The sequence below is a fragment of the Carettochelys insculpta genome, chromosome 13 (genome assembly GCF_033958435.1).
Source record: "Carettochelys insculpta isolate YL-2023 chromosome 13, ASM3395843v1, whole genome shotgun sequence".
Classification (NCBI taxonomy): Eukaryota; Metazoa; Chordata; order Testudines; family Carettochelyidae; genus Carettochelys; species Carettochelys insculpta.
Window position 1 is genome coordinate 45,677,478 of NC_134149.1, and position 27,340 is coordinate 45,704,817.

The window sequence follows — 27,340 nt, forward strand, 5'->3', positions numbered from 1 at the left end:
TTCTGTTAGTCTATAAGGTGCCACAGGACCCTTCATAATCATGGCAGACTTTGTAGAAGGTTTGCATTGCGAGAGGTCATTCTAAAAAGCCTTAATCCGCTACACACAAATATCTCGCTGCATTGATGAGTTAACATTGTCTGTGAAGTTAAGGAGCTGGGTGTGTGCTACTGAAAGATGTGAAGATGAAAACACCCACAACTACCTTTCAGACACACTCACGAAGAAGACAGACAGTGAGAATGGACCATGGAGAAAGCTTGTCCTCAACTGAGAATGTTCAGTCCGCCGATGGATAATGGCAGCTATGACTCAGCAAGGGCATGCACCCACGGCACATGACACAGAACGCCACTTTGGCATCTGTATTTTTCCACAAACTGGGCTGGGAAATCTGTTTGGAACAAAGGGTCTCCACCAGCTGGAGAAAGCGTACAAGGGAGGTGTGACATTTGTCTTCACTCCCCTGCAACACTACAGCTTGTAGCCGGGCTGTAACAAGGGCAAGGCAACTGAGGCAGTCACGGCAGGTGGCACAGCTGCAGGGGTGCATTTCAAAGCTGGTGGTGCCATTTTTAAAAGAGAGCTGAGTGCAGCTCTGTATGTCTCTTTAAGAGCCATTTGTGGCTCCTGAAATTGCCACTTCCACCGGAATTCTCCTGCTCACTCTCTGCCCTGCATTGCTCAGCAATTAATGACACTCAGTTTAAGTGGTTTAAGGGCCAGCTGTTAAACCAATTCAATTGAGAACCATTAGTAGCAGAGAAAGGGCACAAAGAACACTCCCCACACTTCCGCGGGGCAGCTGCTGTGAGATTGAACAGGGGAGAGATGGGGCAGGGGGAATCTGAGGGGGGACAAGAGAGTGTCCGGGATCACAGGAGCTTGAGAGTCCTGGAGGGGCCAGAGGGAGGACAGGGACCTGGAATCACGGAGAGAGGTTTGGGACCAGGGGATCACAGGGGGACCTGGGTGTCACAAGGGGGGCTGGGGTCACAGAGTGGGTAGAAGAGCCAGGCAAGGGGTCCCCCAGCCCGGAGCAAGCTGAATCTCAGCACCACATGAGGAATCCCCCTTTACCCATCCCGGAGCCAGCCACATCTCCATGCCAGGCAAGGGGTCCCATGTGACTGGTCCCTGCAACCCACCCCAGAGCCAGCCAAGTGAGGGGTCCCTGTGTCCCACCCCATTTTAGTGCCAAGTAAGGGGTCCTTGTGTAACCAGCCCCTGCTCCACCCAGAGCCAGCCATCTCCATGCCAGGTGAGGGGTCCCTGTACAATGAGCCCTTACATATTACCCTGGAGCTAGATGCATCTCGGTGCTGGGTCCCTACATAACCGCTCCCTGTGTTCCACCCCAGAGCCAGCTGCATCTCAACGCTGCATCGGGGGAGACTCCCGAACTCATGTAACTTGTTACCAACATAAGGAGACTTGGTATGTACAATTTGCAGAAGACAGTGTCAAAAATCATTTAAATATATGTACACAAAATATACTGGGGAGGAGAAAGATGCAGTGTGTATTAAAATTGAAGTTCGCTTCAATCTCCCATTCTTAATTCAATAGAAACTTGCAGTTTTCCTGACTCGATGGTTCTTTCAGTCGGCGCTCTGGTGGCAAGTGAAGCCAGAATGAGTTAGATAAGTGAGTTTAGGTAGAACCACCTACCCCTTGGCTAGTGACTTTGGGTTTCACTTCATCACTTTCAGCCAACTGCTATAGGGAGGTTGAGCTGAGAAATACACAGGAGTACCTACCTTCAGAACGCTTTTCTTCCCAGGTTCCCATTTATGAAGACTTACTCTTGATCGCAGCCCAGCAACTTATGAGTTATGTCTGTTTGCAGGATAAATATAACTTTACCATTGAACTAGATGAAAAACATGGAGGCGTGTTGAGTTTTTCACTTTAGATCTGTGATTATTTACATCAGACTATTAACCCTACTTTCTGGGATGCAGTGATCTCTTAATACAACCAAATTACTGTGCTGGTTGGGTCTCTGCATGCGTGGCCCATCCATAAACAGCCCCTCAACTGTGTGGCTTCTCCAAAAAGAGAAGGTTACTGGAGTAAGGCAGTAACTCTTGTAGGAACTGGGAGCCAGACTGGCGTGGCTGGGGCTGGCTCCTGGTCCCCGAGGCATGGGGAGCTGAGAGCCCCCTGTGTGGCTGCCCTCCACCCTGCCTCTGGTTCCCAGCTCCCCATGCCTTGGAGGAGCCTGGAGGAACACTGGCAACTGCTGCCTCCTTCCCAGCTCCCTGTGCCTTGGTACAGCTGGGAGGAGCCGCCCCTCCCCGCATATCTCCCTGTCCCATGTTTGGCATAGTGCGATATGGTCACCCTACTCCAGCAGGAAGCCAGGCTGTGGAGCTGGGACTCAGCTGGGGGTATGCACCATCTGCTGTCATACCGGCTGACAATAGCGCCTGGAGAAGCTATCATCAGCAGAGCAGTGTGAGAGCGGCCAACCCAGGTGAATGGGTAGGGGGCCCAGAGGTTCTGACTTCCCCCAGATTGCACACAAGAGCAATAGCTCATCTGTATGTAGCTAACGAATTGGGTATGGCCAAAATACGGGCATTGGGTCAAAAAAAGCAAGAAGTCTGTGCACAGAACACCTGGCTTGCAACATTTAGCAACGTGACCTTTCCCACACTTGCGGCTGACTTGTGACTAAACCTGAACAGCGTTACTGTCACAGGCCCCAAGCACGGTGTTAAAATACTCTGTTCAACAGCTGTTCAAGGTGCGGAGCTAAAGGAGACACTCCTTACCGGGTGCTGGCTGGTTTGTTTTTTCACAGCTTACAGATATAACCATTTTTTTCTTACCCCTGAAATGCAGTCATCTCTGGAGTGGTGGGTTATAACCGTACTCCACGGACAGAACATGGCTTGGGAAGGGGACACAGAAAAACATGGATGGAGTTCACACAGCAGTGTAGCTGGTGTGCCGGAATTTGGATTAGATAGCTCTTGTCAGGAGTATATGCACACTATGAGACCATTCACACCCACAACTGGAAATGGCTTCAGTTTACATCTTATCTGAAACACAGCACACCAGCACTACGTGGGAAGTCGTTCAGTGCAAAAGCACCCTCAGTGTTCCTTGGAGTCCCCTGTGCAGGACCACACACAGCCCCAGTTGCTCAGTTGGTAACATCCAGCCACACCATAAAGCCTAGGACAACATGGCAACAAGTGAAAGCTGTCAACAACTGGGACACAGCTATGCCAGGGTCAGGAGAGATGCAAACTCTTTAATACAAGCTGAGTCGTTTGCATGGGACAAGCATACGTCATTGCTCCAAAGAAAGGGCTGGTAGCCCACCGTGCTTGTGTGCACCCACTTGGGGACCACATGGAAGCAGGGCCCAGAGCCAAAGGAGAACAGAATTCTACCTCTCTAGCAGTACTATTCCCCTATTTGGAGGGGCTGAGGGGAAGAGACTGAAGCAGCTTAGCTCCAATCTGCCACCCCAGTGGAGTGGAGGAAAAGGGAAGAGCTTGGGAGGCCATCTCATGAAACAGGGAACAATTTGTCCTCCCTTATCAGTGCTCTTCTGGTGCAGAAACGATCCCAGCAAGGCAGGAGGTTCAGCTCCACAGCTGGCAGTGCTTCCTTTGCCGCTGGAAGAGCAGCTGCCCATGGAGGACAGGAGGTGGTGCTGCCAGGTGGGTGGCACTGCCTTTGGTACTAAATGCTTTAAAACAGCAATGTACCACAGGCAACCTCCTCCCTTCTCCGCTTAGGGGGGAAATACAGAAACTGTTCACTTCTGCTGAGCTCAGCTGGACTGCAGTATCCAGTGATCCAGTTGGGCCTGGACATTTCAATCAGGCGAGGGATACGAAAGCACCATACTCCAGCCGCAGAGCAAGCAAGGGTCTTACACATTTGTGGGAGTTTTGTACACTGCAGGCACCCTGCATTAGTAACTACAGACCAGCCCACCCCTTCTCCCCACCCCTTCCCTTCGTCTGTAAGAGGCAAATAATACAGAGAAAGAAAATAACTGAAAATAGAGAGTAGTGATCTCAGAGCAGCAGCCCATCTAATCAGGGCATGAGTTCTCACCTCCCCCAGCTAGGCCACAAGCCTTCCATTCAGAATCCCTGAGAACTTGAAGCCTCCTAAAGAAAGATGCTGAAAAGGGGAGCTCGCTCCCTCTTTCCTACTTCCATCATTGTCATCAGGAAGAGGAGAAAATGCCAGTTGGAAACATGAACGGGAGCTTTACTGCCTGGCCACTCATTGGAGGACAATGAGTACCGGTCCTGGCTGGGTTACCCTGCCCACGCTGCTCCCGACAGGAGGCTGGGTGTATGGGAGGGAGGGTTACTGTTCGGATCCAAACAGGCACCAATGCCCATTGCTAGGTTTGGGAAAAGGGTGGTCTCCATGTTCCTGCCAGCAGGGGTCTTAGGAATACAGTGTTATGATTTTCCAGGGCAAACCCAGCCACCAAATGCCTTCTCCAGGTACTGAGCCATTGCCAGTGTCATATGGTCATTGTGCGGCCCTGCCACCACCTGGATTCCAAAGGGAAGTCCCTCACTGCTCAAGCCCAGTGGGCACTGGGTGACAGGCAAGCCCAGGACATTGAAAACAGCTGAAAGAAAGAGAAGAGTAGATCAGAACAGAGATCCCTGGTCCTCCACATGAGCAATCCCTTCTCACTATCTGCAGCATTCACAGGGCACACAGGGAATTTGACTCAGTAAAGACAGCAAGGACAATTTGCAAATATTTAAATCACAAAGGATGTTAGAAGATCTGATTTTCTTCAAACAGGAATTAATTTAGGGAACTTCTCCAGGCCTGTGCTATACAGGAGGTCAGACTGGCTGAGGAGTTTGAGAACCACCGAACTAGATGATCACAACGATCCCTCTGGCCTGAGAATGAGGGAATCTGCCAATTGGCCTTTGTTTATGGAGCTTCATCACTTACAAAGTCCAAAGAGAAACCACTGACCTGCAACGCACTTGCAAATTTGACACCATCAACCAAGGATGGAACAGAGACTGGGTTTGGTTGGCCAATTAGAAAAGCAGTTTCTCCTGATAAAGGGCCACACCCTCCCTGACTGACCTGACCTGATTTCTCCTCTCTTGATGTTCACAACTGCACATTAACTGCTGATAACAGGCCACATCCTCTGTGACTGAACAGACCTTGTCAACTCTGGCCCTCCCCTTGAGTGAGGCTCTCTCTTTAAACCCTCCTCTGGAACACCCCCACTCGTGCATCTGACGAAGGGGGTCTTTGCCCACGAAAGCTTATGCTCTAAAATATCTGTTAGTCTACAAAGTGCCACAGGACTTCTTGTTGTTTTTGAAGATACAGACAAACTCAGCCACGCCTCTGATACTATTCTCCAGGGCGAGACACACATGGCTAGACTGCCCTCTCAAACTTGGAAATACATTTCCCCAAGTTTTAAAAGGAAAGGTTCTCATGAGATCTTCCTCTTTTTATACGTTTTTGTTCCATGGGACAGGTCCTTTGAGACAGCATAGCACTATCTGATCGCTTCTGGCATAGCCAAGACTGCCAGCTCATCTCCCACCCTCAAGGGCTGCTTACCTGTATACGCGAAGTTGAAAGGCATCCCCAAGGGAGAGTAGTGCTTCGGTGCCACTATGGGGTGGGAAGGGTACAAAAGCAACCCATCCGTCCCCAGCAAATCCACCATCTCAGTACGCAGGCTACATCCCATGCTCACCAGCTTGGCATTCCCACCAGGACTGAGTTTCATCAGCTTCTCTGTCAGTGCTAGGGCTGCAGGGCAACAGCAAACACAAACACAGCATTACAGGGAGGCAAAGAGGAGGCAGCACATCACACAGTGCAGTCTGCTTTACAAAGAACCATGGGCAAATATCCTCTTCTTAGCAAGACTAGGCTTGGGAGCATCGCAATTGTTCCAGGCTTCTGTGTAAAGAGGGCAGATGCTGCCTGTACAGGCAGGGTAATTAAGGTTACTTCTCTCTCTCTACACTGATGGAAGAATCAGGGAAGATTAACAATGCCAATATGTCCAAGAGCCCTATTTGTGACATGTAATGGATGTAAAGAATTCAAGGTTCAAACAGCTGTATGTGAGCCACCTGGGGAATGAGTACGTTTATGTTAAAGAAAGAAACATGCTCAGCCTGAGCCAGAAAGGAAATATTCCTGTCTCCTCTCTATGTCATCAGCCCAGCATCCCTGGCCCTGCCAATGGAGATGTGTTCCCAGAAGCATGCACTGACTCAGATGAGAAAATAGACCAACCAGATCTTTTCATTCTTTAATTTCTAGGAGGTTCTTGGCTCCATTCTTTCCCTGTGCTTCCTGCAAAATCTGCCAGTGTAAGACCAAACCCTACAATACACTATTCAGTATTTTATCTGACATTAAAAAAAAAAACAAAACAAGCAGTCCTGTAGCACCTTAAAGACTAATCATTTTATTTATTAGGTAACAAACTTTAGGTAATGACTCTGATGAAGTGGTTCTTACCCAGGAAAGCTTATTATCTAATAAATAAAATTATTATTTTTAAGGTGCTACAGGACATGGCCACCACTCTGCAACTATTATCTGGTATAGTTTTAAATGAGTCAAGCAATGAGGTTTTCACCATTTCCCACAAGAAAGCATTCTGCAGCCTCATGACCTCAGCATTCTTAATTTTCCCTAATATTTCACTTATATTTTCCTCTGCAAAGAATTACCCTGAATAATTCCTCTTCATCCTTAGCATTTGCATGCGTCAAATATCTGGAAACTCTTACTATATATATGATTACAAATAACTCGTATGCTGCCTTGATCCCAGAGAGGATCCAAACCAAAACTGAACGATGAGGCGACATTCCAGTAAAAAGCCTAGTAACCACAAAACGGAACCCCCACCCAACTCCACATCATGGCTCCCCGTGGTTGATACTCAGTCAGATGCCACAGACGTGCATATCCTTTACCTCCTTGCAGCAGCGCTCCGTCACTTATGGCACTGTACACACTACATTATCTAGCGTTACCTGCGTCCTGTTAAATGCACTGATCTTTTGGGTGGAATGTAGCATCCATGCAAAACAGGACACAGCTGTTTTTAGGACACGACGTGAAGGGCACCTTGTCGAAAAGAGTTATCTACCTCTCATAACTGTTGCTCTTCGGGATGTATTGCTCACGTGCTTTATAAGCCAGTGTGAGCACGCCACATGCAGTCACTGGAAAGTTCTTCTCCACCGGTAGCCATCAGGTCACCTGCTGAGCCCCCTGGAGTTGCACCTTCATGGTACTGCCCTTAGGGATCTGCCAATTCATCACTTCCTCAGTTCTTTCTTGCTGGGTCGCTCCGACAGAGTGGCAAGTGGTTAAGTCTTGGAATAGACACAAGCACCACATCTCGAAGAACAAGAGTTATGGGAGGTGGGTATCCATTCTTCATCTTAAGAGTGCTTGCTCATGTCTCCTACAAACAGGTGACTCCCATATGAGGCAGCGGGATTGGAGTTCATGGAATCACTGACGGTAGTACTGCTCTGCCAAATGCTGCCACTTCCCTGGCATGCTGGGTAATGGTGTAAATCAGAAGCAAAAGTGAGGATCGACAGCCATCGCACCACCCAGCAAATCTCCAGGACTGGGAGCTGGCCAGGAATGCCGCAGTGCTTGTGCTCTTGCAGACCATGCCATCAGTGTGGGAGCAGGTATTTTTGCCAAATCAGGACATGCCCAGATTCAGGACATGAACAACAAAGAAACTCTTTGAGAAGACACCAGAAGGCCCTTCATCCCGTCTGCTCCCGTGACAAACAGCTGGTTTGATGCGTGAAACAGCTTTGTGTGTTGGATTTAAAAAGCCAATGCCCACCAAATATTCAGGAAATGGAGTCTTCGCTCCCAGATCTTGTGGACAATGCCATCAGTGTGGGAGCAGGTATTCTTGCCAAATCATAGCATGCCCAGATACAGGACAGGAGCTTCGCTGCCAACTGTGAGCATGCGGCATAGATAAAAAACTGTCGTGATGGACATGAAACTGAGACATGAGCTTTGGGAGAAAGGCTGGGTGAGGCTGCAGCTGCACTCTGTCCTCACAAAAATGGTGTAAGGAGGGTCAGAAGTTAGGCCTTAAGCTCAGACATCCTCAAAGAATCAGAGAATACTAGACTGGAAGGGACTTCGGAAGGTCATTGAGTCAAGTCCCCTGCCCTCCTAGCAGGACCAAGCCCCGGCTAGACCATCCCCGATAGATGTCTGTCTAACCTGCTAGAGTGATGGCGATTCCACAACGTCTCTAGACAATTTATTCCAGTGTTTAACCACCCTGACTGTTACGAAGATTTTCCTGATGTCCAGCCTAAACCTCCCTTGCTGCAGTTTAAGCCCATTGCTCCTTGTCCTGTCCTCAGAGGCCAAGGGGAATAATTTTTCTCCCTCCTCCTTCAAACCCTCTTCGGGGTACTTGAAAACTGCTATAATGTCCCTTCTCAGCCTTCCGTTTTCTAAATAAAACCAGCACAGTTCTTTCAGTCTTCCCTCATAGTGCACGTTCTCCAAACCTTTAATCATTCCTGTTGCTCTTCTCTGGGCCTTCTATAATTTCTCCACATCTTTGAACAGGGCAGCAACTAGCAGGGAGTTTTCCTGAGAGAATGTCCGAGAGAAGCTCAGGTGGGCCTTGCAGGGCTGTTTGGCTTGGAGGCAAGGCCTTGAGCCAGGCCTAGCCAGCAGCAGCCTTTAAGAAGGCAGCCCACAGCGAAGAGGGCAGGAGCTAACGGGGGTTTGCCTGGGAGAACATCCGAGAGGAGCTCAGGTAAGTGTGGCTTTTGGGGGGCTGCACTGGGAGCTGGTGAGCTGAAAAATCCAAGTGTCTGTCTGTGTCTGAGCATTTGTGTTGCAGTTTTGCAAAGAGGGGCAGTTTGGAAGTGTGTTTGGCAGTTTGGTAAGTTTGCAAAGATGTGAACTGAGAGGATAACAGCACATTGGGGTGTATTAGGAGAAGCATTGCCAGCAGATCAATAGAAGCTGTTATTCCCCTCTACTCGGCACTGGTCAGGCCACATCGGGAGCATTGCAGTCAGTTCTGGCCCCCCAGTATAGAAAGGATGCAGATGCATTGGAGCAGGTTCAGTGGAGGGCAATGAAAATGATGAAGGGGTGGGAGTGCATGACCTGTGAGGAGAGGCTGAGAAATTTGGGCTTATTTAGTTTGCAGAAGAGAAGTCTGAGGGGTGAGTTGATAGCAGCCTTCAACTTCCTGAAAGGGGGCTCTAAAGAGGATGGAGAGAAACTGTTCTCAGTGGTGACAGACGGCAGAACAAGGAGCAATGGTCTGAAGTTAGAGGGAGAGGGGTAGGTTGGATATTAGGAAAAACTATTTCACCAGGAGGGTGGTGAAGCACTGGAATGCCTTACTGAGACAGGTGGTGGAATCTCCATCGCTGGAGATTTTTAAGTCCCAGCTTGACAGTCATGGCTAGGTTGATTTAGTTGGGGTTGATCCCGCTCTAGGCAGGGGGCTGGACTAGATGACCTCCTGAGGTCCCTTCCAGCCCTATAATTCTATGATTCTATGATCTTTCTTGAAATGTGGTGTCCAGAACTGGACATAAAACACTCCAACTGAGGCCTAATGAGCGCTGAGTAGAGCGGAAGAACGACTTCCTGTGTCTTGCTCTCAACACTCCTGTTAATGCATCCCAGAACTGTGTTTGGTTTTTTTGCAACAGCGTCACAGTTGACTCATAGTTAGCTTGTGGTCCACTATTACCCCTAAATCTGTTTCCATTGTACTCCTTCCTAGACAGTCGCTTCCCATTGCTTCCCAGCAGAGGTTATTATGGCCTGGAATGGCATCTTCCATGGTAAATAGTGTAACAAGCATGTCGCTAGGAGCTCAAAGAGGGGCCATTATTCTTGAAATAACCAAATAAAGATCCCAAGCTGAACTTGCAGGTGTAACCCATCATGTTCTTTTTTCAAAAAGACCCTCGCTCCACCTCTCCCCACATCAGGTTAGTGAATTCTGAATGGCCTGCACCTCCTGGGTGGAACACCAAAATGGCAGCTAAGTGAACCTCTACCCCTGAGGCTGACAGGCTCTGCTTTTATTATTTCTTCAAGCACTTTAAGCAGGATATATGCAAGCTGCCCTTTGGCATTGGTTTCTGGCAGGCCACACATGCCTTAAACTCCAGGGACTGGGACTGGGATTGAAACATGCCCTGGTCCCCGGGAGGGGAAGGGAACAGGGATGCAGACCCTGGCTAAAAACAAGGTTTAACTTTAACTACACTATGACTAAGAACTGCTAACAACTATTTAAAAAAATAAGAGTCGATCAGGGAATTGTTCAGGAATATGAGAGACAGAGGATGCTCCAATGACCGTCACTGGCCGTAACAAGGAACTAAAGAGTCTGCAGGACAGCAGGGCCCTATATGCGATGACATGAAGATGTGACTCCAGGTGGCACCTGAGCTGTAGGGGCCAAGCCTTCTACCGACTGCGTGTGGCACACAGACACCTACTTGGAATTGCCATAAGTAAGCACTTGAAGAAGAACTGGAACAGCTGGGGAGGGATTTGAAGAGGCAGAATGTTATTTACTCAAGTTGGAATCATATCAAACACTGCACAAGCTATCATAATTTTACAAAGAGAGTCCAGTTTGGAACTGCAAGCTGTAAATTAGGATTATAAACAAATGCTAATTCATTTAAACTTGCGTTAATTTATTTTTTAAATGGAAAGCCCCATTAAATGAGATGGCTTGACTTTACCAATGGCAGGGATGGTATGCCAAGACATGCCCAGGAACCATTTCATCAACTCCCACAGCGGCCACACAGGCTTCCCATGGTCCCCAAGCAGGTCTGCAAACAGCTGTGCTTCCTGCAATAAACACACACAGAACATCAATGCTGGCAGGTGGCTGTAGTTAATACGCAGTGAATGGCAAGATAAGAGAAAGCTCTGAACCCATTACCAGCAGCATTATCCCCGTCATCAGATGAGCTGCATTCACTGTAGAGGAGGGTGGGGAGACCACATACTGAACCAAAAGTGACCAATCCCCATCTATACCTGAACAGAAAAGTATTGTTAAATACTAGACTCGCACAGGGTGTAGGCAGGTTTCCCATGCACTGCTAAGTCAATTGACGGCGCCCACCATATCTTGGAGAAAGGGGGAATCAGTGAGATACCTTTTGACCCTGAGAAGCAGATCTGGTACTGGCTGAGTAGTGATTCTCATCAGCAAGGAAGGGGCTCATCCACTGGCACCGTCTGTTTCTGATGTGGACCCCAAGATGATGCAATACGAGGGGCAGAAGTGAATATTATATATGGCTGCTCACTACTGATACATGTATGTTAGTGCTGTTCTCTCTGGATCTGGAGAAAAGGAAGATTGATGAGATGGGGACATGGTAGCGCTGCTTAGGATTGTCTCTTTAGGGAGCTGAACCTTTCTGCTATTTGCATACGCAGCCCATTATGTGTGCTATAGGATTTTGACATGAAATGCTGCTGTGCAGAGCTTGGAGCTCAGGACAAGCACTAAGAACAGTCAGAAGAAACAAAATGAGTGAGAGAGAAGATGGCCATCCATGGTTCAGGCAGAGCAGAGAGCGGGTAAGTATTACAATACAAAAGCGGTATCCCACAGATCCAACAATGAAACTTTATATTAACTTGCAGAGCTGTTGACCACTATATGCTGGCTAGTACATACATCATTTACACTTTGCACACATGGGTGTTCATTGAGGTACATAACCTAACTCAGCCTGTACCTATACTATGACCCTCTCACTTATGTGAAGTGTTCCACAACACCTTTCACTACCTGCAGCAAGCCTTGGCTTATGTACATAGGAAAGCTGGCAGGGTCATGACATAAGAGTATTTTATGATAGCAACAGTTATTTTCATGGGCCAAGACTCAAATGTGGCAAAGGAGGACAAGATATATGGCGGTTTGCACCAGAACAGAATATGTTCTTATGTTCTTTAGTGTCAGTCCCGCCCAAATCTGCTTCCCAGCCGTCTTAATGAATCTCAGTCCTGACCTGCACCAAGCCCCGATACTAGAAGTGAAAAGAGGGAAAAGAAAGCCAAGTAGCTACATAGAAAACCACCTCCTTAGCTGCACTTGCAAGGATGTGCACAGGAAAGTCCAAAGCAAGAATGCTAAAAGATGTCCCTCACCTGCTAGGTCACTGGATTGCTAGTCACCTCAGGAATGGCTGGAGCAAGAGGATGATGCTTAAAGTTACAGGACTATAGAGTTGGAAGCTGGAAGCAAGACAATGGAAGAAGAGAGGAGACATACAGGTGGGACCAGACCCTATCAAGCATGCAAACATCCCTCTCTGTCCATTGACAAATTCCTCTCTGCTGTGGCAGCATGCTTGGGTCCTAGTCAGACTCACACACACCTGCCCATCACCGTCCCGGGAAGACATCATAGCAGACCAGATCTGGAAGGCATACTTCATCTTGTGGATTGTTATGTGTTGAACTTGGACCCCAAGCCGAGTCTCCAGGTGCTCCACCACCTTGCAGAAATATAAGAGGAGGAGTGTATCCATCATTCTGTGTAACAGTTCACTGCTCTCAAAAGCAATGAGAGATCGGTCGCACAGGGGAAAGCAAAGGCAGCTAAGGCCAGGGGGCCGAACACAGCTGACAGTTATTACACAGGATGTGGGCCACCCCATAGGGATGCAAATACTGTTCCAAAAGTTAACTGTTTAAAGGACTTAAAAATACTTCAGTTAAACTATTAACTGATTAAAGGGACAGCATGCTGGCATGGCTGGAGCTGATCTAACCTGCACATCTGGGGCTGCCACGCCAGGCAGTTGGTGCTGCTCTGGCTGAGTGGCTCTGCTCCAGCTAGGAGGCACAGCGGGGGGCCACTCCAGCCAGGAAGCTCTGCTTTGGTTGCTCTGGCTGGGAGGTGCAGCTGGAGCTGTTCGGACCAGTGTGGGGCCACTGGAATCAGCAGGCCAGTGTGAGGCTGCTGGAGCTGGCCAGCCAGCCTGGGGTTAATGGTTAAGACAGGTTAATTGGTAAGACTAATGCTTTCCTGTTAACCAGTTAACACTTTACATCTCTACCACCCCTATTTTTATTATTTAGCTGGGTACTACAAGGACTTTTTAAAAATACAGCATGTTTCATCAGCAGATACAGTAGAACCCTCTAGGGGGCATGACTGTGAAGGCAAAAGGGGTCAGGCATTCCACACACAGCTGTGGCTGACACCCTCCCGTGGCTTTTATAAACATGACATTTTTAGGACTAGTCGTATGGCTCCTTCCCTTTTAAGGAATCCCAAAGGATCCTCACAGTATAAACAAGGAGACTTTTAGGCAGGGAAAACAGAATTGTCCAAACTGAAATTTGACAAGAACACTGGACGGCCCATTTGTGTATAAAGAACTCATGACAACCGTCACACGTGGGCCTTGTCCAAAAGCTGAACATCAGAGTTGTGAGCTCTTCAATATTCCACAGACTTGTACTGAAAATAAGTCAAAAGATCTCAATTTAACATCTCATCTGAAGGACAGGAGCAAACCAGTAGCATCTTAGCTCTGTGCTGCTGGTTCAGCCTTAGACCTCATCTCTTAATGATGTGTGCAATGCATGCCCAGCTTCCCATTTATAACTCTGACACAATGCACAGCTACCTCAATTTGTAACAAACCTTGGGCATTTCAATCCTGGTCTCCTCTGTGCAGAGACTGACAGTGAAAGAAATCATCTGGTAGTTTTATAATGCAAACAGATTTCCACTGGAGATTAGATAATCAACCAAATTAATTTGGTTTAAGAATTGCATCACAGGTAACCTCAGAACTTTCTGGCAGCATGTTCTTGATTCAACAGATCAGTACCACTCAAAAGTGTTAGCACATAAGCAGGAGATGGAACAGACATAGGTAGAGTAGGTCACTTCTTATGCAGCTGACTCTCTGAACCTCTCCCTCTGGCTTTGCCTACCATGCTTCTCACCACAGCAGCCAAATGCCTGAATAATCAGGTCCCTCTTACCTTTCTCTGGGCTTGAAGAATTTCTCTGTCCACAGGGGACACAAAAACTGAACCCCCATCATGCTCCATGCAGTAGAATTTTAATTTCTCCAGTGAGACCTTTTCATCCAGCTTCAGCCTGTCGTGGAAGGAAAAATACTTGGCTCATAAGTCCCCATCTCCAGCAGTTCCCCAAAACTGAAATGCTGCATGCATGCACGCTAAAGTTCTTCAGTAAGGTACACCTCCACCATTGTGTTAAGAAGGAGATAGTTGCTACTGACACACAGATTCTTGTAATTTTAACCATCGACATCTTGCTCCAGTCAGCATTAAGAACATCAGGCTGCTTGTCTCAATGTCACACACAGTCACTGGGTTGGCAGTTTCCCCATTTCTCTTTTGTTGTAAGAAAATCTTGGTCTCCCAAGACGCCCCTCCATATTGGATCTTTGCTCAGCCAGTAGCAAGCATTAACAGCATTCAGCACATTGGACAGCTAGCAGAGAGGTAGGCTCAGAGCTGAACATGCACATATAAGGACACATGCAGCAACAAGCCAGCACAGAGGCAGAAGCAGGGTAGAAGAATCTATAAGATTTCCCCCTGTTCTCACCACTGGTGCCTCTGCAGAAATAACGGTGGTCAGTTGGAAGTCTGTGCTCCCGTGCTGTCAGACTTTCAGTCTCTTCTCCTCCACGCAGGATAGGGAGACCTCAGGGAGCAAAAGCACAGGCTCCCAACTGGCTAACGTGCCTTCGTCTGTGGGAATGAAAGGACTACACCTGAACGTGCTGAGATAAGCACAAGGGGTGGGACCCAGAAGCAGGCAATATGGGTCATGGTGGTTGGGATGAGACAGAGTGGCTGTAAGAATCTGGCCAGGAAGGAGGAAGAAGTAACCTGTAAGTTACTGAACAGCGACTCTGCATTTATTTTAAGCCATTCCCCACACTCGAGGCCCTGTTGGAAGAGCTATTCAAGAAGAGTATCTCACTCCCATCAAAACTCTGCAGCAGAGTGTGACTCTCCAAGTGGACAGAATGTAGCCCTCCCTGCTGAGAATGGCATGACTGCCTATGGGTGGCAATGTCTATGGCACGTTGACACAGGAGATCCGACACAGAGACTAACCCAGATGGCAGGCGATATGCTGGTTCCACTGCTGAAGGAGCAGCTATGGCCTGCAAGATGCTGCTCATTTGCATCCCTGCATCTCCCCATAAATATTTTAAAGGCTTCTGCAAGCTGAATTCTCAGACACCTCCTCCTGATTGACTATTAGGGTATCATCCACCAGGCTGGGCCCACGGTTTACCGAATGGCTCATGAACCGAAGGAGGGCAGGCATACATTCCCTTGCTGCAGCTGGTTGGCCTGCTTAATGCTCCCTCCACTCCAACGTAAGAGAGTAGCCAGCAACAGACAGTTGCTCTAGGGGTCACCCCAAGTCTTTATTCAGGACTACTACACAAGAAACAGGATCCAAAAGGAGTAACCAGAAATAATCAGATTTATGCCTTGCTGGCTAGAAAGTGACTGAGATCAATGATGAATGTCACCAGGTGATAAGAGCAACCTACTTTTTGACTCCAGGCCCAGCCATGATCCTCAGCATGGGCTCCAGGTCTTCAGCATAGCGACACATGGGACCCGTGCACAGGAACTCCGTCCGCACCCCCACAGCATTGGGGAACTGCCCGTCGTTGGGGACCACCCCTGGAAGTGCAGAGGCACATGAGTTAGTCATCACATGGCAAGGCATATCCTTGCAAACCCGACTTCGGCCAGGGCAATCATCACAAGGGAATTGGGAGAGAGTGCCACTTGGGGAAAAAGCACACAGCTAAAACAAACTAGAGCAACAGGCTGCTTGGCTGCTTACAGTCCAGCCACACTAGGCTGTCCAGCCACTAAGCTGCATGACGGAGCTTCATGGCAATGAGAGGCTCACAGCATAACGACCCTCTATGGATACAAGGACACCTAGCAGATTTGTTACTGAGTAGAACACACTGTATTCTACCGCAAGAGTATGGAGTCCAGCATGTATCAGGTTTAAGGTCAACACGCTTTCCCTGAATGTGACTCGGAAAAATGGCCATTCTGGGGCAGAGCAATATTCCATCTAGCCCAGCATCCAGTTTTTCAACGATGGCCCGTGCCAAATGCATGGGAACAAACAGAACAGGGCAATCACTGAGTGATCCATCCCACTGGCCAGTCTCAGCTGCTGGTTCTTAAAATAAAGGACGAACAGTCAGCTTCTCCAATAGGTGCTCCAGCCAAATTCATTGCTGGTGCAACTCCACTAGCTTCAGGGAATTACACCCGGGAGCAATTTGGCTTGCAGTGTCCAGCACTAAGCTGGTACTTAAAATCCCCCCAAAAAAGATACACGTCACAAGGGAGCACATGGATTACCTCCCCAAACACATCCACACTGATACCCACCCATGGGAGAAGTACCAGAGAGGTAGCCATGTTAGCCTGTATCTTCAAAAACAACAAGAAGTCCTGTGGCACCTTACAGACTAAACAGATGCAAAGGCCCATGTGAGGGCAGGCAATTCTTAGGTGAGATGCACTGAGATATCTGTTAGTCTATAAGGTGCCACAGGACTTCTTGTTGCCCATGGGAAAGCACCGTCTGTCATTTTTGCCTGGCAGGGAAAGGGGAGCACAAAGATACAAATTTTCCCTTCTGGATACTTGGTACCTGTGGTGGGTTTATGTCCAAAGATGCCATTGAAGAAAGCAGGCATCCGAATGCTGCCACCGATATCTGAGCCCACACCGATTACGGAGCAGGCAGCCCCCAGCGCACAGCCCTCGCCACCTGCATGACAACAAAAAACAGAGACTTTCCCTTCGCCAGCTGCATACTGCTGCCTTCATGCTTGCCACTGTGGCAGCCAGCCAGCCTGTAGCAGAACAAAGAAGCGCTGCTTCTCTTCCTGCAGACAGTGGTGGAATTTAAGGGTGCCAGGGACCCTCAGAGCACCGTACACTGTTTATCACACGCTGCTTTCACCCAGAACCCACTATGCTGAGCCCTATTACTTTACATATTTCGGTCCTCCGGAGACTCAACTGTTGGTACAACAGGCAGAGATCAGGAGAGACGAAGGTGCCACCAATGCAAAGGCCCTGCGAGGGCAGGCAATTCTTAAGTGAGACACACTCAGATGAGCCTAACAAGTGATCCACATCTCAAGCTGCAGCAGCAGGAGAAACCTCCCATAGTCCTGACCAATCTCACCTGGAGGAAAAATTCCTCCCTGACCCCAAATCTGATGATTGGTTTGACCCTGAGCACTCAAGTAAGATATTCCCACCCACCATCTAAAAAAGCTGATTCTCTAATCCTCAAAGCATTGGCCCACCAGCATGGCAGCAACAAAATGGTACAAAGACACAAGCAAAGAAGTAGAATCTGCAAGAGCCACCCTCACTCATCTCTTCCATCCCCTAGTGCCTCTGCAAAAAAAGAATGGTCACTTGGAAGTCTGTGCTTTCAGCCTCTTCTCCTCCACCCAGGATAGGGAGTTCACCCAGTCCACTTTTCATCCATGAAGCACCTCTGACACTTCAGAGGAAGGCAAACCCTTGCCTCCCCCAGAAAACAGCCAAACATCATAATGCACCAATTGCTCATGGTGGGGAAAATCTCCTCCCAACTCCTGCAGGTAACTGTCTGAAGCCCTAAAGGTTGAGACTGGATTATGCCGATTAAAATGCAGAACTGCAAGTGTTATGAGTATGCTGAGGGCAATGCAGGCACTTCTGTTATCCCCAGGGCAAAAATTCAGGCTGCAGAACATCTCCCAGCAGCCAAAGTAAAGCATTTTTAGAAAAATAGCTAATGGCTTCGATTGCAAGCAATGAATAGTTCAGCACTTGCCCAATAAAATATTCCAATCACCCTCACTGCTATATGGACTTTGTCTGACTTCCTCTTCCAGATGCTGGGTCTTGTTATGCCTTTGTCAGCCAGGCTGTTGGAAAGCCCTCCCTTCTCGGCCCTCTTTTCCCATGCACAGTGACCAAGTCCCTCCACTCCCTTCTCTTCAAGGAGCAGAATAGACTGAGCTCCCTAATCCTTGTACTGTAAGGTTTGTTTTCCAGCCTTGGATCTCTTTTGTGCCCTCCTTTGGGCTCTCCAGCACTCCCACAGCCCATTGGCAGTGGGGACCCTAAAACCAGATGCCAGTCGAGAAGCAGTTTCACCAGTGCTGCCTACCCAGGCAAGCTCTTTACTTGTGTGAAAAGGCAAACCTCATCCCTGAGTCACATCAGCTCTTCCTGCACAGCCCTGCACTGACAGCTCATGTTCAGAGATCTACAATGGCCCCTAAGTCATTCTCTGAGCTCTGCATCCAAGACAGTCTCTCTCATCCTGCAGACGTAACTTGCATTCTTGATAGCCAGATGCATTATGGTGCACGTGACTGTTCTGCATCCCCATCTTTTCCCATAAGTCAGCCACACTGAATCCATCCAGCTTGGCTCCTCCATTCTGACAAGCCTTACATGGGAATTTTCTGCTCCAGCCCTGTCTCCAACAGAGCCCTGCAGACAAGGATTTCTGGGATTATAGTGACCACTGTTTACATATATTACAGCAGTGTGTAGCTGTCCTACCCGAGGACAGACCCTGCTGTGCTAGATGCAGCATGCACATAGAGTAACAGACAGCTTTTGCTCATAACAGCTTCTCCTTCTCTCTTCCACTCAGTGACTGTCTCTTCACTCTTTCCTTGTTATCTCCTTCTCGCCAGCCAGCGTTCCTCCATCCTAATTCACTGCATTCAAAACCCGACACTGGCTGATCCTGGTTTCATGTCCTGAGCTCTTGAAGGCTGGAAGTTCTTTCTGTTGAGGCCGTGTGTTCTGCCCGAGACATAAGGAATTCCCCTGACAGCTACTCCATTGCTTCACAGTAGCCCCTCTGTTCAGGTCTGAGCATTACAGAGAAAACTTGAAACCAACAAAAGAACCTACATCCCTACTAATAAGCTAACCAGTGATCACCCTACCCTCATGTTTTCTTTGGGTTTACAAGGTCACCAGCACACCAGCACAGAAGCAGCACACAGTATTACGAGGCCTCAAGAAACCAAGTCCTTCCAATCCTCCCCTAAGGATCGGGGCCCTCCAGGGACCAGCGTCCCGACTCCTGGCTATTTGCTGAATCAGCCAGAAGATCCTAAGGCATTCAAAAATCAGGCCATTATATGTCTTTTCTTTGTCTGTTCATCACAGGATGATGTTCCCTGGGGGAGGAGGAGTGGGAGTCTTCAAGGGCAGATGCCAGAGGAAGTTCATTAGCACCCCCTCCTCCCTACAAGAGAAGGGGCATACAGTGCCACACCCCCACATGCACAATTGCATTTTTAATACAATGCACTCCAAAGGCATGAACTCCCACTCAATAAGGGTTAATGAAACTCAGCAAACGACTTTTAATCCCATAATGTTTGTTCAGGATATCGTAAGATATTGTCAGTGTGGTACAATGCTCAGTAGTCAACATTCACCTTTGAATTCCCTCTGTATTAGACTGCCCACATGCTATATGCCAGCTATGTATAAGGCTGACTAGTTAGCCATCTGCAGAGCTTTTAAAGTACAAGTGATCAGCAACACTCATCTGTGCACCGAAGCACGGGCTTCCTGCCAGGAGGCACCTGCTCACCTGAGCTGCCACCCACAATCCTTTGCAGGTCATATGGATTGTTTGTTCTGCCGTAGACATTGTTGCTAGACTCATACCACATGCACAGCTCACTGCAGTTGGTCACGCCCAGTGGAATTGCACCAGCTTGCTTCAACCGTGACACCACCAGAGCATCTGATGAGGAGATCAAGTTGCGGCGGCTCACCAAGCCAGACGTGTTGGGCATGTCTATGGCAACAAGTTAAAAACCAGACGAAGTGGGTCAGAGATGCAATTAACAGTCACCTTGGCTTTACAGACTCTGCAGGGGTTAGATCCTGCAGACAGGGGATCATTCCATATGCTGCCAAGATCCAAAAGGAAATCTCACCCCCATGAAATAACAAATGCCTCATCCTGCTTCCATCCCAAACAGACCAATACTGATTTCTAGGTGAGTCCATCAAGTCTCCAAACCCAGCGAGTGCAACCCTGGTCCCCCCAGGTCCTCAACAGTGATGGTTGGGGTGACATCCGCCTGCCCCGGTAATGGAAATCTTCCAAAAACCTGACCTTGGCAATCCACTATGCAATCTGTCTCTCAGTCCTGATGCAATTGGGAGACCACAGGGAGTATGTCTACTGCTTAGGTAGGGATCATCAGCAATAACTTTTCCGAACACTTCCAGGACACCTGATGGTAACCTGCAGGAACCTCTTTGATCTTTATTTTGATTAGTAAAAGGGCACCTAATCCTGAGCTCTCATATTTCAAATAAAACTGTAAAAATATGGAAAGATCAGAATGAAAACCAAAAATCTAACTCAATAGTGGGCAACCTGCATCCTGCATGCAGCCCACTGGGGTTCCATGTGCAGCCCACCCAATCCCTCTCTGCCCCGCCTCCTGTGCTCCTTGCACAACGGAGACCCTTTACCTACGCCTCCCCCTGTCTCCCAGAACTTCTAGATTCCTGTGAATCAGCTAATTTGCACCCCATCCTTGCTCCTGCTCCTCCCTAGCAGAGCTTAAACACCACAAATCAGTTGATCTGCGGCACTTGGGAAATGCTGGGAGAAAGGAGGCAGAGAAGAGACGGGGTGGGGGTTTATGAGAAAGGGTGGAGCGGAAACAGGGCCTGCAGCAGAAGGGAGGGTCAAGCAGCCCCTGGCAAAATGGGAAGTGACTCACATTTAAAGCAAGGGCATATGTGAAGTGCTTGCTAATTGCACAGGACATTCATTGTGTGAGCCACTTGCTCCCTCTGCTACTTTGTTACTTTTGCTGGCAATTTAATTGTCCCTGATGATGGGTTACTTTGTGTTGCAAAGGCAGGATAAAGGAGAATCAAGTGCAATGTATTTAATCTTATTCCTGGGGTCAAGTTTAATGCATATGGCTGATCTCACCCTTGTGGCCCATTGAGATGAAGGAGGGCTACTTGCACTGACCACTCACCAGTCTTACTCATCATCCGCCTAGGCAATGTAAACAACAAGCCAACTAAGCAAAAACTTGCATCCCCTGCATCATATCACTGCTCCTACTTAATAGTCCCTCATACCAGCTGCACTTGAGACAGGTTCTGATCTCCTTACATCTAATCGGGATGCTCTGTGCACTCTGGGATTCACGCAGAGGAGAGCAGAACAGCCTCACAGACATGTCCTGTGCCTAGTGGAGAGGATAAATTCAACAGCTCTGGGGGAAAAATGACCTCATTGGCTAAGTTCAGATACTAGGGTATTTTACACTTCTTGACAAAACCCCTGTAAAAATCAAACTGCTGGGCAAGGGACACAACTTACTGAGCTCAAGTATTTTTAATGGGCCTATCTAGTATTCAAAAGAAATAAAGTAACAGCACAATGCTCAGCAGAAACAACACAGACCTGATCTGAGTGGCCAGTAACTAAGAGATGAGAAATCAGGCTACAAAAGGAGAGACCCTCGATACAGCTGAGCAGGCGCTCTTGAGATGGCACTGAAAGTGAGGGAGTAAGGGAAACGGAGAGTTCTGGGAGGCTGGCCGGGAAAGCTCACGTTAGGAGGGAGACGGCCACTATCCGGGGAGCAATGGCTGCGACGTGCCAGTTAACACTCTCACATAGTGAGTCGGATCCAGTTCCATGGAAAGGGGAGAGGAAAGAGACTGCTAGGAAGAGTTCTTTGCAGCGTAGTTGTAGCCATGTCAGTCTCAGGATGTCAGAGAGATGAGGTGGGGCGAGGTCACATCTCTCATTGGACCAACTTCGTTGTACGCTCAAAAGCGCATCTCTCCCATCACCAGAAGGGGGTTTAATGGGATATTGATTCTCCCACCCTCTCTCTCTCGGGAGGCAGTCAACTGGCTCTACCACTTGGCCTCCCTGCCAAAGTTAACATCCTTGTGAGAAAGGAGCAAACAGAACACAGGCTTCAGAGTCAATCCAAACAGTGCCCGGTAAAGTCGATGTGTAAACACACCATGCAGCGCGAAGGCCTCCTTGACAGTGAAAGGAACCCCCAAGAAGGGAAACTTTTCCTGCAGGGACTCCTCATCCTCCTGGCCCTCTGAGAGCAGTTTGTCCACTTGGTAGGCCTCCTGAACAGCTGCATCGAACCTGAAGGGAATGGTTACAAAGAAAGGAGAGGAGAGGAGAGAAAACTGGTCAGTCTCTGTCTGGACTCAGATGAACCTCCCAAACTATCTCTAAACAAATCGCAACCAACAGCTGCCTGGGCTGATCAGCCCATTAGAAGTGGGTGGTCAGAGAAAAACAATGAACTGGTGAAAAATAAGCAAGTTAGTGTGTTAAAAGCAGTGTGACAGCAAGGCCATGGGAGGAAGTACAAGAGGAAAAAGTAGGGCTGTTTTGAGCTGGCAATCAGACAGAGCAGGAGCATCTAGGGAGGAAGCTGCCCTAAAGCAACTGGAGCAAGCTGGATGCACCCGAGACTGCTTTTAAAAGTCCTTTTCCCAGCAGGGCAGGGAGAGGGTGTCAGAGCTGACCAAGACGACTGCAGCAGGTGAGGAGAATATTAGGAACAGCTGAGATGGTAGAGGAGGTAAGGAGCTTTGGCAGTAAGGGTCTGGCCCCTCCCTCCTGCCCCCCTCCCAGTCTGGTGAACCCCAAGACTCAACCTGAGGTTGGGAAGAACTGGTCACCTGATGGAGCTGATCAAGGAAAGGGGACTATACTGCTACTGCTGCCTGGAGGAGGCACCAGGGGAATCATTTGAGGAAGTGGCCCAGGGAGAAGAGCTGCGGTATCAAGGGTGAACGTAGTCATTCCACCCCAGAAGCAGCCACACAGGGTCCCTGGGCTGGAACCTGGCATGACTGGGTGGGTGGGGGCTGGGTTTTTACCAGACCAACACCCTCCCTCTCACCCCAGCAAGGGCAATGGGGTCTTTACTGTGGGACTGGTGAACAGAATAGAGGCCCGGAGCCCAGGAACAAGACTAACTGTACCCAGCAGGTAAGTTGTAAATGAAACAACCCATTGCAGCCCTTTACTTATTTCCCTCCCGCACTGCTATCCCTTCCCCTCAGCAAGCCTTTCTCTGGCCAGCTCCTGGTCAGGAGTGGATGGGTGTGAAGACAGAGGACCTGGAGTCAGGAAATATGGGCTCTATTCCCAGCTCTGCTACACACTCATGCATGGAGTTTGGCTGAGTCCTTCATCCCTAAGACAGAGGACTTGGGGCAGTAAGTTAATTAATGTTGGTATATCGTAGTGCCTCAATTTACACAAGGGTTGTGTTCCCCCACATCCTCACGTAACTTGAATTTCATGTAAGTCAGGGCAGCTTATCTCCCTGGCGGAATGCACGTTCTGCAGCTGGGGAAGCAGCAGAAGCACTTGGAGCTCCTTTTGAAAGTAAGCCCTGGACTTGGGGGAGCAGCTGGGGAGGGTTAAGCCTGGTGATGGGTCGGGGCTGTGGGAGCAGGGCAGGAGGGTTAAGCCTGGGGCGGAGTTGAGATGGAGCCACGCACAGGGGGCAGGGAACAGTTGAACTGGGGTGCGGGGAGCTAGAGACACATGCAGGGAGGGTGAGCAGAAGCCGTGCTTGGGAGGTGAGTCGGCCTGGAGGGTTTGAACTGGGGGTGGGGGTTTGAGCTGCAGTTGCACGCAGAGGGGGTTTGAGAGCCACTAGCTGGGGTGATGATCCAGTAGGGGGGTTGAACTAGTGCTGGGGGGAGATGAACTGCAGCTGTGGGTGAGGGGTGGTGAGTAGCAGCGGGAGGTGGAGGGAAAGACGGAGCCCTGTGCGGGTGGTCATCAGGGCTGGGGGAGCTGAATCGGGGCCGCACTAGGGGTAATGAGCCAGGGCTGGGGGGTGAGTGGGATTCTGAACTGCGTTTAACTCACATTAATGTGAGTTAGGTGCAGCTTAAAAATGTGCATTTCAAGGGTTTACTGTAATGCCTTATGATTCTCAGGAGAAAAGAGGTGAAGAAAGTACAAGGCAGACTGCCACCAGAAAATGAATGATGGACACACACTAGAAATTGGTAACTACCCAGCTCAAGTATTTTCTCAAAAGGAGACCGCTGTACAGTAATCCCTCGAAATGCGTGATTTCGAATTGTTGCACTGAACTCACATAAAGCAAGTTAAGCACATCTCAAAATCCCACTCCCCCTCAGCCTTGGCTCAACACCCCCCAGCCCCATGTGGCCCCAGTTCAACACCCCCCACCCCTGCTCGTGTCCCACACGCACATGGCTCCGGCTCACCCCCCGCCCCACACGCACAGCTCCAGCTTAACCCGCTGCAGGGCCCCAGCTCAACTCTGCCCCCCACACCCCCCTTGCAGCCCCAACCCACCCCAGGATTAACCCTCCCCAACTGCCCCCAACCCCAGGACTTACCTTTCAAAAGGAGCTCCAGGTGCTCCTGCTGCTTCCCTGGCTGCAGAACCTGCATTCCACCAGGGGGAAAAATGCTTCCCCCACCCCCCGCAACTTACATGAAATTTGAGTTATGCGAGGGTGCATGAGAACTTCTTGGGTTTTATTTATTTATTTTTTGCTAACATTTGTTTGTATCTTAATATCTAATCTTGTGTTTCTTTAGTGTTATACACTGCTTGGTATACCTCTCCACTATCCAAAACATTTGAATATCTGGCAAAGTCCCAGGGCTGCCAGATATGAAAGAGTTTAATGTAAGAACTTACTTGAACTTGCATGCAAATCCTGAAACCTACCTCTGTTCCCTAAAGTCATCTGGGGGACATGCCATGCACATGGCATTTCCAGCCTCATTGGAATTATGAAGTACCAGTATTTTCATACAAAAGATTGCATTTGCAGGATTTCTGTGACTCTAGCGACACAGAAAAGCTGTGTCCATCAATACTGTACATAATCAGTTACAATGGAGAATGAGGAAAGCTTAGACACAAGTTTTTAAATGATTGATTTAAAATTATTCTGGATTCTAACTGTGAAAGACAGCAAAAAAATATTTTGTAGTTTTAGCTTCCTCCATGATGCAGAAGAGTACAGGAAGGGTACAGTAAACTCCCTGAGATACGTGCAACTGAGTTGCACGTCTTGGATTAATGCGACTGCTGCCCCTGAGAGCAGCCCAGGTCAGTCTTCCAGATCTGCGAGGGGAGGGCAGCCAGGAGCCAGGCTGCTCCCCATCATTTCTGGACCCAGGAAACCTTGCCGGGCACCCCAAATGGTAGGGAGCCAGAAACCAACCAGGCTCCGCAAGCAGTGGGGAGATGGGCTGTGGGTTGGTTCCCATCTCCCCACTGCTTGCAGGAACCAGGAAACTGACCAGCACAGGGCTGGTCAGTTTCCTGGGTCCCATAAATGGCAGGGAGGGGAACCAAGCTGCCCACTGGCTCCTGGCTCCCCACCACTCTGGGAGCCAGGAAATTGACCTGCATTTCCCAGGTCTTGCAAGCCCCAGTTCCCATCCTGCCCCACCAACTTGCCTGAAAATTTGAGTAACGGGGGTTGCAGAAATGGAGCAAGTACATATAGCTGCAAGAGGCTCAGTGAAGTTAGGGCTGGTATAAAAAGGTTGATAGCCCCATCTCCCCATTTATCCAGAACACACAGAAAATGTTAACTGTTTAAAGAGTTCTCACAGTATTTTATGAACAGAATGGGCTTTGTGTTGTATTCCAACACTCCTAATCTTCAGAAAGATTGTTAATAGCTGCATATTACTGGAATATGCATGATACATTAAGGTCATAGTCACCTAGTCAAGTCTAACTACTTAGTGGGTGTATACTGCTGATGGTTACAGATGATGCCAGCAAAGAAAGCATATGCTATGAGTAAGAACAAAGCTCCTCCACCTGTCCCAACCTTTCCAAGAATCAGTTATGATCACTTTCACCTGAACTATGAGTTAATCTTGCAGTGATAACAAATAGCTGAGGTATTCAGCACTAATTTGCAGCTCCTCCTATCTGGTTAATGAGTTGCTCAGTTTTCATATACCGCCTTCCACAGCAAGTATGACAAAGAGGGGTAGGAGATAACATTTTGTAAAGATGGAGAAGCCTGTGGAGGCTTGCCTGTTACTAATCATAGCTTGCAACAGGGGCTGCACTGGGCTACAGAAAAGTCAAGTCCCTACCTTTTTCCCCTGGCTCACCTGTCCTTGACAACTGCATTGACAAGTGGGTTTACCTCCTTGATCCTCCCAATATAAGCTTGAACAACATCAACGCATTTCACCTGCAAAAGACAACAACATCAGATACTAAGTAGGATCGGGAGACAGGGTGGCTGCTAATCACCAGGATGTTCAGGCTATTAGAGATTTGCTCTCCTGGCTCCCTTGAGCCCCTATATATCACAGTGTATGAGGCAACAGACACCACCTTGTCCGCTTCACTTCCCCCCAGACACCTAGGGAGCCCAGTATCCGTTTCCTTGGAACTCGTACTCAAACGCAGGGAAAGTCAGGCTCTCTCCCGTGCCTGGGGACAGGCCGGCGTGGTACAAGTGCAGCCCTGGAGGGAAGGTGGCAGGCGAGATACAGACCACTGAGAACCTCACGCCACAGAGCGCGGAGGGGAGCACGTCCGGCCCGAAGGGGCACGGGATTGAGAGCGCGCATTTAGCCGAGACGCGGAGGTTTGCCTGGAGGGGTCCCCGCAGCTGGGAGAGGGGCGCAGAAGCGGGTGAAGTTCCGTGGGGTCGCCAAATTGGGGTGGGGCTGAAGGGGGCGGAGCCCGGCGGGGTCCCCACAGCGGGGCGGGGGGGTTGAAGGGGGCGGAGCCCGGCGGGGTCCCCAGGAGTCCCGAGCTAGGGCGCCCCTGGCGGAGGCGAACTACAGCTCCCAGCAGCCCCCGCGGCGCCGCCCGGCCGCCCTCACTCACCTGCCGCCGGCGGATGCGCCGCGCCAGCTGCCCGGCCGAGAGCAGCAGCAGCGGCTCGCGCGGCGGGGGCACGCAGCGGGCGGGGGGCGGCGGGGCCGCGCGGAGGCCGAGGGCGAGCGCCGCGGAGGCGCGCGCCCCCAGGCTGAGCAGCACGAGGAAGGCGCGCGACAGGAGCCGCAGCAGCAGCACGAGGGCGCGCTCCCCGCGCGACAGCGCCATAGCGGGGGGACCCACAGTGCAGTGCGCGACAGGAGCCGCCGCCTCCCTCACGCGCCGCGGAG

At 49.4% G+C, this 27,340-nt stretch overlaps 1 protein-coding gene across 2 annotated transcripts; it reads right to left on the reverse strand.

Annotated features, from left to right (window-relative positions):
• Positions 1-27,340, reverse strand: FAAH2 (fatty acid amide hydrolase 2). 2 transcript variants are annotated; one of them, XM_075007999.1, is made up of 11 exons: positions 27,060-27,340; positions 26,330-26,412; positions 22,185-22,321; positions 19,757-19,966; positions 16,778-16,897; positions 15,642-15,777; positions 14,080-14,197; positions 12,456-12,575; positions 10,794-10,905; positions 5,599-5,793; positions 1-4,621 (listed from the first exon to the last, which is right to left on the reverse strand). In XM_075007999.1, exons 1-11 carry the CDS (start codon positions 27,276-27,278, stop codon positions 4,446-4,448), a joined length of 1,626 nt encoding a protein of 541 aa, XP_074864100.1. In that variant the 5' UTR covers positions 27,279-27,340; the 3' UTR covers positions 1-4,445. The 2 variants fall into 2 exon arrangements, with proteins under 2 accessions (XP_074864100.1, XP_074864102.1); XM_075008001.1 differs by lacking the exon at positions 12,456-12,575.

What these genes read in the sequence shown, in the direction of transcription:
- FAAH2 (XM_075007999.1), bottom strand. Translation starts at nt 27,278, where the DNA reads ATGGCGCTGTCGCGCGGGGAGCGCGCCCTCGTGCTGCTGCTGCGGCTC. An exon ending in GGAGGCCTTCGCGCTGCATG is followed by an intron (nt 19,967 to 22,184) that starts GTGTGTTTACAC and finishes TTGTTGCCATAG; the next exon opens with ACATGCCCAACACGTCTGGC. An exon ending in GATTGTGGGTGGCAGCTCAG is followed by an intron (nt 16,898 to 19,756) that starts GTGAGCAGGTGC and finishes GTTGTCATGCAG; the next exon opens with GTGGCGAGGGCTGTGCGCTG.